Here is a 14,301-nt window from a genome sequence, read left to right on the forward strand (position 1 = left end):
TCCGACGAGAATTAAGGGGATAGAAAATATTGAGAAAAACAATCAGATGAAAATGTTCTGGTGCTAAGTACAGTAATTCAAAGTAGTGGTACATTCACACATTTTGCATCACTTTATTACACTGGATACATCGTTACATTATAGAGTGTGTTTGTTCGTTTGAATAAGGGCGCAAAGGATGAGCATTATATTTGCAGCCGTAGTAAGTCACCAGCTTTTGTTTTGCTTCCTATTTCTCCAAAAGTCTCGTGCAAAATGCGACACTCACTTATCGCGCAACGCACAAACCATTCTAGTTTTGTGTGCACCCGTAAAATTTTATTTAATTCAAATATGAATGTGTGTAGTACTGGTAGTAGTAGTAGTAGTTGTGTTTGAAACTTCGAACGCAGCACAAATTTTGTTTATAAACCTCGACAAGCTTTTAGAGTGTGATTGGTAGAAAGCTAGTGGTTGAAAAGGGGTTTAATGCTTTGCATTATTTGAAGACTAACTGTTGGCGCATTAAATGTAGCTTTATATAGGTGGAAGATAATAATGCCACTGTCACAAAACAAGTCACACGAAACTAACCTCGTCTCAAATATCGGTCTTCCGGAGACCGGTTTGTAGTAATAGGTGTATTGTGTCTGGTATATATATATTCGAGTGCATCTAGACGGCCATCCTCGCCCGTCAGAAGAGACCTCCTGTGTGCTCTCTGCAGTCCTGTACGTTTACATTTGAGGTTATTTGTTATCGCTTCTCTCCCCTTGTCCTTTTCCCTGTGCGTACAAATCACACGTAGAGCTAATATAAAACTTGTAGGCACTGTTGCTGCTGCTGCGTACGGTTTTGTTTCTTTTTTCTATCTCTTTCGTTTCTGTTACAATATCAGTAAGTAGTCAGCATTGTATACTGACAGATCATACATGTGGGACAATACATAGTGAAAGGACTCGTTCGTATTTTGGCAACTTCATTCTAATACATTCTACGTTTGTGTGTGTGTGTGTCGGATGGAAACTTTTACAATGTACACCGTTGTTGAGAACGTTGAACGCTCTAAAGAAATGGGACTAGCGGAGCTGCTAAGCAGCACCAGTTTATGTGATGTGATTTTCCATTTAAAATAGGCATGCGTGCTTTTCTGTTGCTGTTGCGCAGAATACTATACAAAATCAAACGAAACGAACGATGATTGGATTGCACCGACTTAAGATAGAAAGAGGTGCAAAAGCTTATGCACCAAGCTAGAAAGTGCTAACGCACTGTTTTATAGTCTACGGCTCGCTAGCCGTAGTTTCAGATAGTTATATAGTGTCGCTTATGGTTGTGGCTACAATTGACTATAAGACGACAGTCTAACAAAGAAGCGAAACGCAAGATGAAGATGATAGCATAAAATGACGCTTTCTTGTGCGTCTGTGACATTATTCGTTAAATTCCTTGCCCGCCTCTTTCTGTTCTGTATAGAGAATTGTTTCAAGTTTCAGTAAACTCAGACGCCGTCGGTGAAAAATGTTCCATGACTAACACCTCGTCTATGCAAGTGTTTGGGAGGATGTAAGCGGACTATTCGAGAATCGAGAAAGGTTAAGGTTAAGGAGAAAGGATTCTTGAACGGATACCTTATCAATAGGTGGGTGGTGGCGGCGGTGCAGATGGCGTGAACGCGTACGTCGGATACCGGGGAGCATATTCCGCACCGCCAACGATGCGCGTAAACTCGGAATCATTTTTGCCGGAAATAGTCGGTGCCTTGTATGCCGTTTCGGCGAACGTCGGTGGAGCTAAAATGAACAGAGAAAACCGAATCATTAACACACACACGTACACCCCTTGGACAAATTGGCCAGCCTTCTTTCCCGACTTACGTATATTCGGATAAGCTTTGTTATCACCGACGTTCCATCCGAGCGCACCGCCCGCCCCATTACTGGGTGGGCTGGCCGGGCTGACCGGTTGCGTCGGCAGCATGGAAGGATCCGTCTCGGTCGCGATAATATCGCCACCCGCCTGGATTGCCGGGTTGTCCGTGTACGGTGGCGGTGGCTGAAACGATTCGAGCGGTACCGTACCGAGCACGATCGGTATGTTGCCGTCCAGGTTGGAATGCATGCCGGACACTTCGGCCGCCACCTTAATATCGTAATCCACATCAATGATGCCACAGTTTACGAGGTTGGACGGTGGCAGGGGCGGTATCTGCAGGAACTGCTGCCACGTTTGGCTGTTGCCCGCCTCGACCGGACCCATCGAAATGCTGGTCACATACTCCTTCTTGCGCTTCGTCTCGCGCCTCGGCGTGTGCACGTGGAACGCAAGCAGCTTGCGCAGATTGATCGTGATCTTGTTCACGCCCACATTGCTGGCGTTGTCGCACTCGACCGTCACCGGGACGGACTGGCCCGAAACGAACCCGGTTACGGGTACGTGCACGATCACGTTCAACGGACCGGATGCGCAACAGAAGCAGCAGAACGTTTTCTCCAGCTCCAGCTTAAACGGGTCCTTGACGCGTGGGTTCAAGTTTAGATCGACGGGCGAAATAACGGTGAATGCCATCTTGATGTCCTGATCGAACTTCCACGGCCGATCGAGCGTCACCTTGACCGTGTACCGCACAAAGCCCCACTCGCCTTCGAACGAGGACGGTAGCGTGGGCGGCAGGGCACAGGTGAAAGGGTAGCAGTGCTGTCCGGCGGGCAGTTCCGTTTCGGCCGCATTCTTACCACCGAGCAGGTAGTACTGTATCTGGAAGTATTCCTCCTGGCCGGTTAGATTCGTGGTCGATTCGTACTGTTTGCCGTTTTGGTCGGTCTTCGTTTCCGTTTCGCTCCACTTGGTTTCGGCTTCACCGGCAAACTTGATTACAATGCCTGCGACGAGAAGCGTGAAATAAGGAATAGAATTAGTTAGAGTAGAAACTATTTCAAAACGTATGAAGTTGAAATTTGTCATTTTTGGGGCATTCTTGGCGGTAGACGGATTTCCTGGGATCTCTTCGTTTGGTTATATCGGGTCATAATAAACCACAGCCGGTTGGTCTCGCACTAAATGATAAAACATGATCTTCTGGCCATTGTTGTCGAGGATGTGGCCGGACCGGGGTATCCAAAGATTGCCTGATTCAATCGCTATCGTAAGGTGGCCACATTCTCATGTAAAAGAAACTGTATACGCAGAGGATTTTAAATCTTAACGACCATCTCCAACGATTGACACAAACTATTTGGTTTATTTTAAGTTTGTAGTCACAACTGACATCTAGGCGTCGCGAACTTATTTGTGCTCCCCACATTCGGTCAGAAGACCCGGAGCTACTTTTGAGCGTAAACAATTTAACTGTTGTTAAAGGAATTGCTTTTTTTATTTGCAGTTAAATAAGTTCTTGCTAAAGCTGAAGATGGTCGTAACCATGCTGTTGGCATAGCAACTTCAAGCATGCGGCGACACATAATACTGCGTGTGGCGGCGTTCCATATGGAATCGCCAGTCATAATTGGAATGGAAATAGACCAGATACCGACCCTGTCCCTGTTTTCGCACTACACAAAGCTGGTTATGCTTAGTTTCCTTTTTGCCCGAGCAAAATTTAAAAACTTTCACTGTGTATCCGTGGTAAGTGGTCGTATTTAGATTAGCTGAAAGGTTCGAAAATATGCCTCAGCAGCATGTGTGAAACACGTTCGAAATTCGACAGGCAGAACCAACGGGAAGCATTCGTACACTCGGGCAAAAGGCACCACAGGCGCATATAAAAATAAACATGCTCACGCGTCGATCCCCCGAAGCTTCTTGACCCGGTTGGTATAGGCGACACGCACACGGATGCGTTAGGTGCTGCTGCTGCTGCGTGTTTGGGGTGCGCCTGGTTCGCTTCCCGATAGAATGCGAAAGAATGGAGCACAACACAACCACCATAAAAATGCTTCTCGCTTCCAGCATACCGTTTTTTTTTTTTGTTGCTCCGGAGGGGGGATAGTATTTTTGGATGATTCGGTTCACAAAAGGGCAATCAGTTCAAGTAGAAACTATCATTCGCACACGGTAAGCGCACATTCCATTGCAGTGAAGTAATACGGCATCGGAACAGGGAAGTTGTATGTGTACACTGCACTGCAGGTTAAGCATGATTAAGCCATCGTCGGCGCCGTTGTCAGGGTGATGTGTGAACAGCTATTGCTTGCCTACTTGCTTGCCAAAAAATGTCGCCACACCGTGGAATGTGTGCGCCGGCCGCCGCCGCCGCCGCCGCCAACGCTGTGCATGCTGATGATGTTGATGGATTTGTTCTCCCCCATTCCACAACTGCGCCTGGCGACGTCGGTTTTTTGACAGATGATGTCATCGAAATTAGTAGAGCCCATTAATGGGTGCCCTCCAACGACCGGGTTATCACATAATTCATGGTGGCACAACTATCGGGACGTGTGTGTGTGTGTGCTTTCCCCGCTTGTATTCATACTCCAGCTACTCCCAAACTACTGCCATATGCTGTGGTCCAACAAAGGTATAGCGCCGTGTCCAACTACTTACCCCGTATTTTCTTCGCCGAATCGAACGTAAACGTCACACGACCATTCACCGTCTGGCCGGCATAATACGTATTGTACGGATTATCCAACTCGATCGTACATTCCTTCAGCCCCATCTTCGCTTTCTGCCTTCGGCTTTACTGTTCGGATGCACTTTTCCGTCCACGGAACGTGAGTCGAGATTTGGTCCGCCGCCGCCTACACACGCAATTGCCAAAATCGGACACTTGGCAGCCACAAACTAGCTAGCACCACCGCACTTCTCGATACGACGACCCGGGAGAAATCGGTGTATTTGTTGCCACGTTTCCGAGTACAAGCTGAAGACGGTGAGATCGATGCAGAACGCCGGGTTTTGATTCGGAAACGGTGTGGAAGCGCAAAACGTACGCCACGGACACCACGGAACCAGTTTTCGATTCGAGCGAGCAGCAGCGGTCTGTGTACTGCTGTGCAGCGACAAACAAGAAGAGTTCGCGAGTCGTCGCCGGTTGCGTGACTGTCGTGTTTGGCTGTGTGTGTGTGTTTTATTGACAGATTTCTCTCTCGCCGTGGTGCACCGAAAGGAGAGCGAAATGAGTGAAAGAGAGTGTGTGCGTGTGGTATGCTTTTGGTTGCGAACTGTGGGTGAGTGTGAGTGTAGTCACCAAGCAACCTGTCCAATGTTGCCAGAAAGGTCGTATTTTAAATTATTAGCCTTGGGAAATTGCATTGCTTTATTATGCTTTTTTACTACATTTTTGATCGGTTGCGATTTGAAATTGCAATGTAAGTATCGCAATGCATGAAGTGTTTTATCAATGAAGACATGTACATTGGACGGGGAAGTTGTGGCACATTTTCAAACGACAGGACCGGGTGTCGAATCTCGTCCAGACCGTCTCCCCCAAGGCAAGATTGATCATCTGGTTACGTTTAAAATTTAATGAAGGAGGTCAGAAGGAGGATGAAATTTATACTTTCATCTCTACGGTGGTACTTACCTTCTTACTTATCAGGCACTACTACCGTACCGCGGTCTAGTGGTGTCAACTGGCAATCCAATATTCTGGTCTTTCTCCTGCCGCCACTGCACTAGGGTCGTCTGGTGACATTCTCAGAACATATTCCGCCACGAGCTCGACGGCTTATTACCTAAGGATTCTGGATCTTCATCCCAAGTTCTGCCTGAAGTAAGTAAAGCAGGCTGATCTCCGAATTTTTCACCTACTTCCCCCTAGCCCATCTCTCTGGGTGATAGCAACGGTCAAGACTAGCCGAGACTCTCTCTCCTTGCCAAGTTCGGATAACACCCGCTAAAGGACCTACCAAACGGAAACGATTGGCCAGCTATTAGTTAGTAGCAGCAGCACTGTTCGACGTAAGTATGTATATTTTGCAACAAATCTCAATGGCACTTGAGGTAGTAGTTTAGCGGAGGTTTTTCGCTTTCGCTGAGGTTCGTTTGACAATAATGTAGGCGCACATATTCGTTTGTTTGTTTGTTCACACCTTTAAACCCGAAAAACCCGGCAGCGCGTTTTGTAATTGAATGTGTGTTTGTTTTACAAAACCTGGACACACCTGGGGCAAAAAAGCACATGTACACTTAGAGGCTGAGATTGGTGCATCACATACGACGGCAAGCAATACAGCTGATTATGCGTGCGTGCGTGAGTGGTTTTGTATATCCTTTCCTTGTCGGTAGGTTAGTTAGTTAGTTGTAAGCATATTTAGGCATGCCAAAAGCGGCGAGAGGCAGTGTGCAATTGGCATGGCATGTCATGTGCGCTTTTTTTTGTTTGTTAGTTCTGGCTTTGTACTTGTTTTAAAATTTCAAAAACTAAATCGCAAAAACCGTTCGATCGATACCCCTAATTCAGTGTAAATAGCAAGCAACTTGAAATCAACAACAACTTCTCCGAGGCTCGCACGCCTCTTCAGCTCTCGTCCGGCTCGGGTCGTGGAAAGTCCGCTTTCCGGTGCACAATGTAGTGAAGACGCACGTTGTTCGAATTGTTGTTCGGCAGCTCCTGCTGCTCCATACCGGCCTGCGATCGGCGAGCAATGTTGCCGACCGGTATTCGCGTACCGATGATGTCCGTGTAGTGCTGCGAACCTACGATAAGCATAGCTTTATTGGACAACGATCAGGGTTGCTTTTGCTCATTGGCACGGATGAACACTACTTACTGAACGGATCCCACGGTGGTTTAGCCAGTGGTTTCAGCTTATCCCTCAGCGGAACGGACGTTTCGAGCGCGATCGTACCGATCGTGATGGGCATGGCAAGCCTTGGGCTAATGTTTGGCCCCGTCACTCGTGCCTCTATCTCCAGCTCGTACGTTATGCTGAAGACGGGCGATCCATCCGTGTAGGTCGGTGGCAGGGCCGGGATGAGTAGGTTCTGCTGGTGCTTGACCACCTCACCGGAGGTAACGCCGGAACAGCGCGATTCGGCCACCACCAGCGCGTCCGAGCGCGTTTCCACCGTGGGCTGCTGGCTGGTGTAGCAAAGCTTCTGCACCAACTTCACCCGGAATTCGGTCACCGTCGTACGGCTCCGGTTGACGGCGTCTATCTTCATCACAATCGTTTGGCCCGGTATGTACCCGGTCCGGGCTATCTGGGCCGATATGTATAGAGGTTCGGAGGAGCACGGTCCGCAGCAGAACACCTTCGTCAGTTCGCTCTTGGTCGGTAGTACGAGCACCTCACCGTGCTCGTTCAGGTTCAGGTGCCGCAGCACGGTGAAGCTGGTCTGTCCGATTGGATCGGTGCGAGCCTTCGTCCGGTGCAGGGACACCTTGGCTGTGTAGCGGATGCGCGCATGGTAACCCTCGAACGAGGTCGGTAGGTGGGCAGGCAGTTCGCAGGAGAAGTGATACGTATGTGTTCCGATGGCAAGGTCCCGCACGGGCCCTACGGTGGAGCCGCACAGGAAGCTGGTAGAGTTGAGCAGCGTTTGCTGGCCGTGGTAGCGCGTCGTCTTCCGCCCACCCGGCTGCCCGGTGGCCGATTCGATGAATTCGGACCATTCTATCTCGGTGAGTCCATCCAGCCGCAAGCTTATACCTTGGCGCAGGAAAAAAATGATGGTGTTATTGGACTGAACAATGAGCAGCCGAAGTGCGTTTACTCACCAATTACGCTAAGAATCTCGGTAAGGCGGAGCTCGACCTGACCGGCTAGCGTTTGGCCGGCAAGATACACTCCGTACGGGTTGTTATCGAATCGTATGTGGCACTCAGGGTCGGGCATTTTTTCTTGTTCTCCCAATGTGTGCTCTTTCTTAAGTTAGCCCCTTCGTTAAAATCGATTACCGAACATTATTGAACGCCTCCAAAGCTGGTCCCGGGGTCGAAATTCCTTCACAGCAGCAAACAAACAAAAAAAGGGTCGCACCCCGCACTAGAACGGCATTGCGCCTGTATCGATTGCCGTATCCAAATCGCTGTTTCTCCGTTTTTGACCGTTTGCAAAGGATGTAGGAACTGTTCCAACAACACCAAACTACACGCGGGCTTTCAGTACGCGGAACCACCTCTTACTTGTGCGTAATCAAACGCACCGTGCAGGCTAAAACACTTGGAACATGCTGCTGGTGCTCTACACTGTCCTTGGGACGCCGCGCCGCCTGTGAAAATGTGAGCCGTATCCTTTGCGTTTGACGTAAATCGTACAAGGATGTTTTCGCTTTTTTGGGGCGTCGCAGATTGCGAATGTGTTGGTGCCCACTGCCCCACAGGAGACGGAAGCGACGGAGTGTTTGTTTGCTTATTTCATGGAAAATGGGGAGCGAGTGTGAGAGAGAGAGAGAGGCAGCTTATGCTCTCACGATATCCCGGAAAATTCATTCCTTAATACGGAGGAGACTCTCTCTGCATGTTTGTGAAGCGCATTGTTTCGTTGTGAAGCGCGTGGAAGGAATGTCCTGGCGGTGGCAGTGTTGCCAGCAATAGCAGTGATTCAAGTATATTCTAAAAAGTGCAGCAAGAAATAAAAGTTTGAAAATTTGAGGCATAGAAATTCCGTGCCATTATCGAATATCTTAAGCAAAATTCCCCAACCTAAAGCCTTCACAAGGCGATAAAGGACGCTAGAGAAACCTGTTTCACCAAAAGCAGTGCACCAACATCCATTGCCACGTGCTTGCAACCAGAGTTTATATTAGAGAACAGCATCAAGTTTTTCAGCTTTTATCGATTTTATCGGCGGATTTGTAGCGACTGATCGATCGAGATCCTGAATCCGTTTAACATCAACAATATAGACATCAGAGCAAGCCTTACACCAAAACACCTGTGTGGCATACCTGTAGTAGAGTAGGCCATGCTATCGGAACAACAATCCGTATATTTCCCAGTTGTATGGTAAACGTATCATTTATTACTACCCCAGTAAGTGAAGTGATGGTACTTGTTAAAATATGAACGAAAAGAACAGCAGCTTTTATACACGTGATGTTGATCGTCAGTGGAATCGCGTCCGTGAAGAGCTCCTACTCGCTGAACCGGTAAACCATGTACTGAGGTGTAAAGTTGTTACTGCCCGTATTTTCTTCACCCTCCTCGAGTATGTTGGCCGGTGTCGATCCAACGGCTTCCTCGTACGTCGGTGGCGCTAAGGTAAAACCAAACCAAGACAGCGGGAGAACAAAATGGTAAAATTAATCGTTCCGCAGTAACGGTGCACTGGACACTATATCCTTACGCAGTTGATCCGTGGGTACGGTTGACGCCGCAGTTGGTTTTAGTTGATCGTACGGCACGGGAGGAGGAGGCGGGGCTGTTGGTTCGGACACTCCCCGTTCCGGTATGGCCGGTACGGGATACGCCTGTAACTGTTCGTAAGTTCCAATCGTGGGGATGGCATGTGCCGCTAATGGTACCGTGCCGAGCGTTATCGGAATGCGAATGCGCGGATTAATGTTTGGACCGGGAATTTTGGCCTCCACCTCCACCTCGTACCCGAGCGTCAGCACCTGACACTGGGTGCTAGTGGACGGTAGGGCCGGTATTGCCAAAAACTGATCCCTGGTAATTTGCTCGCCGGCGGCAACACCCTGGCAGCGTACTTCGGCCACCACTTCCGGCACCAGCTTCACCCGGCTGTACGGTGTCTGGCTGATGTAGCACACGTTCTTCATCAGCTTCGTGCTGAACTCGTTCACCCGCTTCTTGCTGCGGTTCGAGGCCTCGATATGGACGGCGATCGTTTGGCCGGGCACGAACCCACCGATCGGGACCTGGGCCGAGATGAACAGTGGGTCGGAGGCGCACGGCCCGCAACAGAACACCTTCTGCAGCTCGAGCTTACACGGCGTGGCCAGCGAGAGCGCATTCTCGTTAAGATTCACGTGGCGCAACACGGTAAAGCCGACCTTATACGTTGGATCGACCTTCCACGGTCGGTGCAGCACGACGCGCACCGTGTACCGCACATGCCCGTACTGGCCCTCGAACGAGGTGGGCAGATTGTGGGGCAGCTGGCAGCCGAAGCGGTACGTGTGCGTGCCGGGTGCAATATCGAACGGATTGCCCTCCGGCGAACCCTGCAGGTACGTGACCGTGTTGATATAGTCCTGCCGCCCATGGTAGTGCACGGTTCGGCGGGATTTTCCCGTGCCACTGCTCTCCGACCACTTAACCTCGGCGAATCCTTTGATTTGTAGACTGACACCTGCGCGTAGTATAGGTAGTGTGTGCTGGATGACTCACGCGGGACGAGCGGAAATGCAATGGAAGTGGTGCGCGAACATACCTTTAACTTTGAACGCTTCCAGCACACGTAGCTCCACGTATCCGGACAAGCTTTGGCCAGGAAAGTAAACACCACACGGATTGTTATCAAACCGTATCTGGCACTCGGTCGCTTCTGGCATTATTGTGATTTAAGTTTACCGATCCGTTCACTCGGCGTTTGTTCTGATGCCTTCCGATGCAAACTCCTACACGATCGTAATCATACTGGGCGACAGAATCGTCTAGTTCTAGTCCCTCGGGACTGGACGTCCCGATCGAAAGGGCTACGACGACGACCCAGTTTTATCAATCGCTCGCGTGTAGATTGCTCCGGTGCCGTTTGCCTTCGATTGTTAATGGATGTACGATAAGATAAGAAAAATGGCACCATCAATCGGGGGGCGGGTGTTGTTTGGTTCTATCGACAATCCCTGCAGCAGTTGTTGTTTGCGTGTAGTGTGCATCCACGAATCAGCCCGGACATTGCGACAAACAGGTTTCGTGTGCAGAAGAGTGCGTGTGTTCATTTGTTTACAGCTGGCCGGATAAATGTGTACTGATGAATGTGTCATTAGAACCATGCCGGATGACTCACGGAATATGACGATTGCTTACGCTTAGTGATGCTTTATCACGCCTATCTGTTGGTGGAGGTGCATTTTCATAAAAATCTCAGGAAAAGTCACGTGAAGTGCATATTTAACAGACGGCTATCCAAGCACACATTGATCCCTATGCGTAACTTCGCCGACACGGACTACTAGATGCAAGGTGTGCAGTATGGTGCAGGAAACACCAAAATTGAAGGTAACCAGTCTCCATACCTCCATACAGAGCGCCATAGCGCGCTTATCGATGAACACAGGATGCCAAACAACCGTAGGTTGAACGAACGAAAAAAACCTAGACTTGAACATAAAAGTAGTGCGGTTTTTTGCCGAAAGTCTCACTTTGTTTACAAAATGCCTCGAAATTTCGCTCCCCACGAGCGCGGCACAGTGAAACAAACTTCTTCAAGGCAGCATCGTTAATCGCTACGCTCGAGAGAGCATTTTTGTGTGCGTACGAGGAAACACAAGTGTGCACATCATACCACCGAGAAGGGACAACCCCGAAACGGTGGCCAATGGAAAACGGATTGGCTTGTGGTCGGCCCCGGAGAGAAATCAGATAATGGCCCCACCAATACGCACAGCACGATATCAAGCGGTATGCGAATAACACCAACACACCGAGTAGCGCGTTGTGTGCCCGGCGAAGGTCACGCTATGACATCATGCTCCCACCCCAAGCATACTAGCACAGACCGCTTCACAGTGCGATCGGTTTTCCGAGCCGGTTTAGTTTAGTGGCTAGCAGCGGCATATACGGCAGCAGCTGCTGTGTAGTAGTGGCGCGTTTGTGAGAAAGCGTGCGTGTCGTGCATTGAACGACGGAAGGTACTTTCCCTTCCATAACATCACGGTGGCCTCAGCATGAAAGTGCACTGTGATATACGCTTTACCAACAGTACCCACGGATCGTACCTGAGCGGGCAACTGCTGACGGGCGAGGTCCAGATCAAGCTGACCGAGCCGAAACGGTTTAATGGTGAGCAGATCCAGTGGCCGAGGGGGGGCCAGAGCCACAGCAGTAGTGGTGCTTCACAAAACAGAATGCGCAGATTGCAGCAGGCTCTGCAAACGCGCGTTCCCCGTCGTCAAGGGCGACCGACGCCTTTCGAAACTGTGTAAAGTTGTGTGTGTTGAAACGGAGCTTTGAATGATGGTTTTTAGAGTAAAATTTGTTAGGCCTTCTCGCATAGTACTGATCGAAATGTTTCGTGTTCGCACGTTCTGTGCACGTTCACTGTATCCGCAGAAATCACCCTCCGGATCATCGGATACACCAGTGTAGAATGGTCCGAAAAACGAGGCCAGGGCAAACGACGGCGCACGGTTTTCTATAGCGCCAGGCGTGACCATCTCTCATCGCAGAAGGTACTGTTCCGACCGCAACAGAATGGTAAGTAGGAGATCGATCGTACGTTGTGCAAGCTACGGTACACTGACCACCTTTATTTTGGCCTCTGCGCGACAGGAAATCCCGCTGATCTTCCGGCCGGTGAACACATATACCAGTTCGCCTGCGAGCTACCGTCCAGTTTGCCAACCTCGTTCGAAGGCACGTACGGACACTGCCGATACACGGCCCAGGTGGTGCTGGATCGACCCTGGAAGTTTAACCTTACGCACAAAGTCGGTTTCACCGTGGTTCAGCCGCGCGATCTAAATCTCCAGTCACCGTCCATCCGCATCCCCAGCCGGATGGAGGATGCGCGCGTATTTTGCTGCGGCATTTGGCGTACGCAGCCTTTGTTCGTGCGATTAACCGTACCCTGCACCGGTTACGTACCCGGACAGGCGATACCGCTCACGATCGATCTAGACAATCGATCTACCCGCCTGATCGAGGGCGTTAATATGAAGCTACAGCAGGAAGTAATATACCGTGCGGAGTCACCGTCACCGAAATTCCGCCGACAGGTGCACACGGTCGTCAAACACATTGGCGATGGGGTGGAGGGTGAATCTACGCGTCAGTACGTGCAGCGGCTTGTAGTGCCAACCGTGGTTCCGACGTGCGGCGATCAGAATCTCATATCCGTGGCCTATCGGCTGCACTTGACGGTGCGGGTCGAGGGTTGTGGATCGGACCCGGTGCTCGAGATACCGCTGATCATCGGCACGACACCGCTGATCCCGGAACAACCGGCAACGGTTGCCATTCCGCCCCCGACTGTGGCGGCTGATGGGGCCAGCGCAGAGGCAGGAGGATTCAACTTCGGCAACGTGCCGGAACAGCTGCCATCTGCCAGCGGTGTAATGCGCCAAAGCACACTGCCGCCGGAGTATCTGCCTCCGCCAACGTACGAGGAAGCGATGAATGCAGCGGCCGTGGTGATAACCGACGACACGGATACACATGCGATCGGCAGCACAAAACCGTACGTCCCGCTGTACCCATCGTACAACTTTAACGACATCCAGTGGCCACCGCTGCCACCGGATGCAAGGTTGCCACAGCTGCCACTGCCACCGAAACAGTGACATGACTTCCGGCTGCCAAGTACGACCACTACGCTCCAGAAGTGAAATACTAGCTTCAACTATTCCATCGACTACACATTACAGGACCAGTTCTACTACTCTCCAGGTTTTCAGGATGAGCTGGTCAAGTTTGAACCATTTCTCTGAACTCTGGTCAGGATGAGAGGCGAAACTGTTTGAAAATTGAAATACTTCCCTCCATCAATGTCTTCGAAGCTTCTACTTCAACTTGAAAAGAGACGAGACATCTTGTATGTAGCCTAGAAATGGTTCGATCATAGCCAGTTCCTCCGGGCAAACCGCTACCACTGACCAGCCAACGTTGAGCTCTCTGCCTTAAGGTACCGGCATTTACCACATTTGATGATAGTATGTATTTCGAAGCTCTTTTTTTTACAATGTTTCCAATGTTTATAAGTTAGAAAGGAGGATGGGAATGAAAAGTGTACTTAATATGTTATGCCCCAGCCCATCGGCTCTTGCTTGCTCCATGTGTCCATCATCCGAATCGGCAGTCAACAGAGGATAGGAAAGCTCCGACTATTTCCCGGGGGTTAGGTTTAAACGTTGAACTATTTGCAGCAGCCTTGCTTAGCGCCATCCTTACACGGGCAGCTACAGCGCGACTCGCAGCCACATCCGGTGCCACAGTTTGAGGTGGTGCATTTGCAATCTACAGAAACGGAAGCGATCTTGTGAGTAAATCAGCATCGGGTTAACGCAGTTGATAGGTTTACTCACCGGCCAGACAAGTTTTGCAAGGCATCTTGAATTGGAGTTTTGGTTTGTATTCCCCTTTTGGAACAATTACTTATAACTCACCAACAACTTGGCGGAGGAATCACTCGGAACTGATTATACCTTCGCTACCCGGTACACAGGCTCTTATATTGCCGACAAATGCTAGTTTCCGTGTGCAACGCAAACATCCCATCGATGAACCACCACACGTAAACCTTTTTGAATTCG

The 14,301-nt window shown here is 49.9% G+C and overlaps 4 protein-coding genes and 1 long non-coding RNA gene across 6 annotated transcripts; 1 reads left to right on the forward strand and 4 right to left on the reverse strand.

Moving 5' to 3' along the window:
* Positions 1-76: 76 nt before the first annotated feature.
* LOC118506628 (arrestin domain-containing protein 3-like) lies at positions 77-5,029 on the reverse strand. The gene is made up of 3 exons (XM_036043998.1): positions 4,522-5,029; positions 1,857-2,861; positions 77-1,772 (listed from the first exon to the last, which is right to left on the reverse strand). Exons 1-3 carry the CDS (start codon positions 4,634-4,636, stop codon positions 1,615-1,617), a joined length of 1,278 nt encoding a protein of 425 aa, XP_035899891.1. The 5' UTR covers positions 4,637-5,029; the 3' UTR covers positions 77-1,614.
* Positions 5,030-5,852: 823 nt separating this feature from the next.
* Positions 5,853-8,197, reverse strand: LOC118506631 (arrestin domain-containing protein 3-like). The gene is made up of 3 exons (XM_036044002.1): positions 7,643-8,197; positions 6,693-7,574; positions 5,853-6,618 (listed from the first exon to the last, which is right to left on the reverse strand). The coding sequence occupies exons 1-3, from the start codon at positions 7,758-7,760 to the stop codon at positions 6,440-6,442; spliced, it is 1,179 nt and encodes a 392-aa protein (XP_035899895.1). The 5' UTR covers positions 7,761-8,197; the 3' UTR covers positions 5,853-6,439.
* A 656-nt stretch (positions 8,198-8,853) lies between these two features.
* On the reverse strand, positions 8,854-10,612 carry LOC118506630 (arrestin domain-containing protein 3-like). Its single transcript, XM_036044001.1, has 3 exons — positions 10,263-10,612; positions 9,213-10,181; positions 8,854-9,122 (listed from the first exon to the last, which is right to left on the reverse strand). The coding sequence occupies exons 1-3, from the start codon at positions 10,381-10,383 to the stop codon at positions 9,001-9,003; spliced, it is 1,212 nt and encodes a 403-aa protein (XP_035899894.1). The 5' UTR covers positions 10,384-10,612; the 3' UTR covers positions 8,854-9,000.
* A 224-nt stretch (positions 10,613-10,836) lies between these two features.
* LOC118506629 (arrestin domain-containing protein 2-like) lies at positions 10,837-13,792 on the forward strand. Of its 2 annotated transcripts, none has more exons than XM_036044000.1 (3): positions 10,837-11,050; positions 12,104-12,247; positions 12,323-13,792. In XM_036044000.1, exons 1-3 carry the CDS (start codon positions 11,008-11,010, stop codon positions 13,330-13,332), a joined length of 1,197 nt encoding a protein of 398 aa, XP_035899893.1. In that variant the 5' UTR covers positions 10,837-11,007; the 3' UTR covers positions 13,333-13,792. The 2 variants fall into 2 exon arrangements, with proteins under 2 accessions (XP_035899893.1, XP_035899892.1); XM_036043999.1 differs by lacking the exon at positions 10,837-11,050 and adding an exon at positions 11,082-11,833.
* On the reverse strand, positions 13,683-14,229 carry LOC118506633. The gene is made up of 2 exons (XR_004905525.1): positions 14,074-14,229; positions 13,683-14,005 (listed from the first exon to the last, which is right to left on the reverse strand). It is a non-coding gene; the product is annotated as an uncharacterized LOC118506633 (long non-coding RNA).
* Between the last annotated feature and the right edge of the window lie 72 nt (positions 14,230-14,301).

Source organism: Anopheles stephensi, chromosome 2 (assembly GCF_013141755.1).
Source record: "Anopheles stephensi strain Indian chromosome 2, UCI_ANSTEP_V1.0, whole genome shotgun sequence".
NCBI lineage: Eukaryota > Metazoa > Arthropoda > Insecta > Diptera > Culicidae > Anopheles > Anopheles stephensi.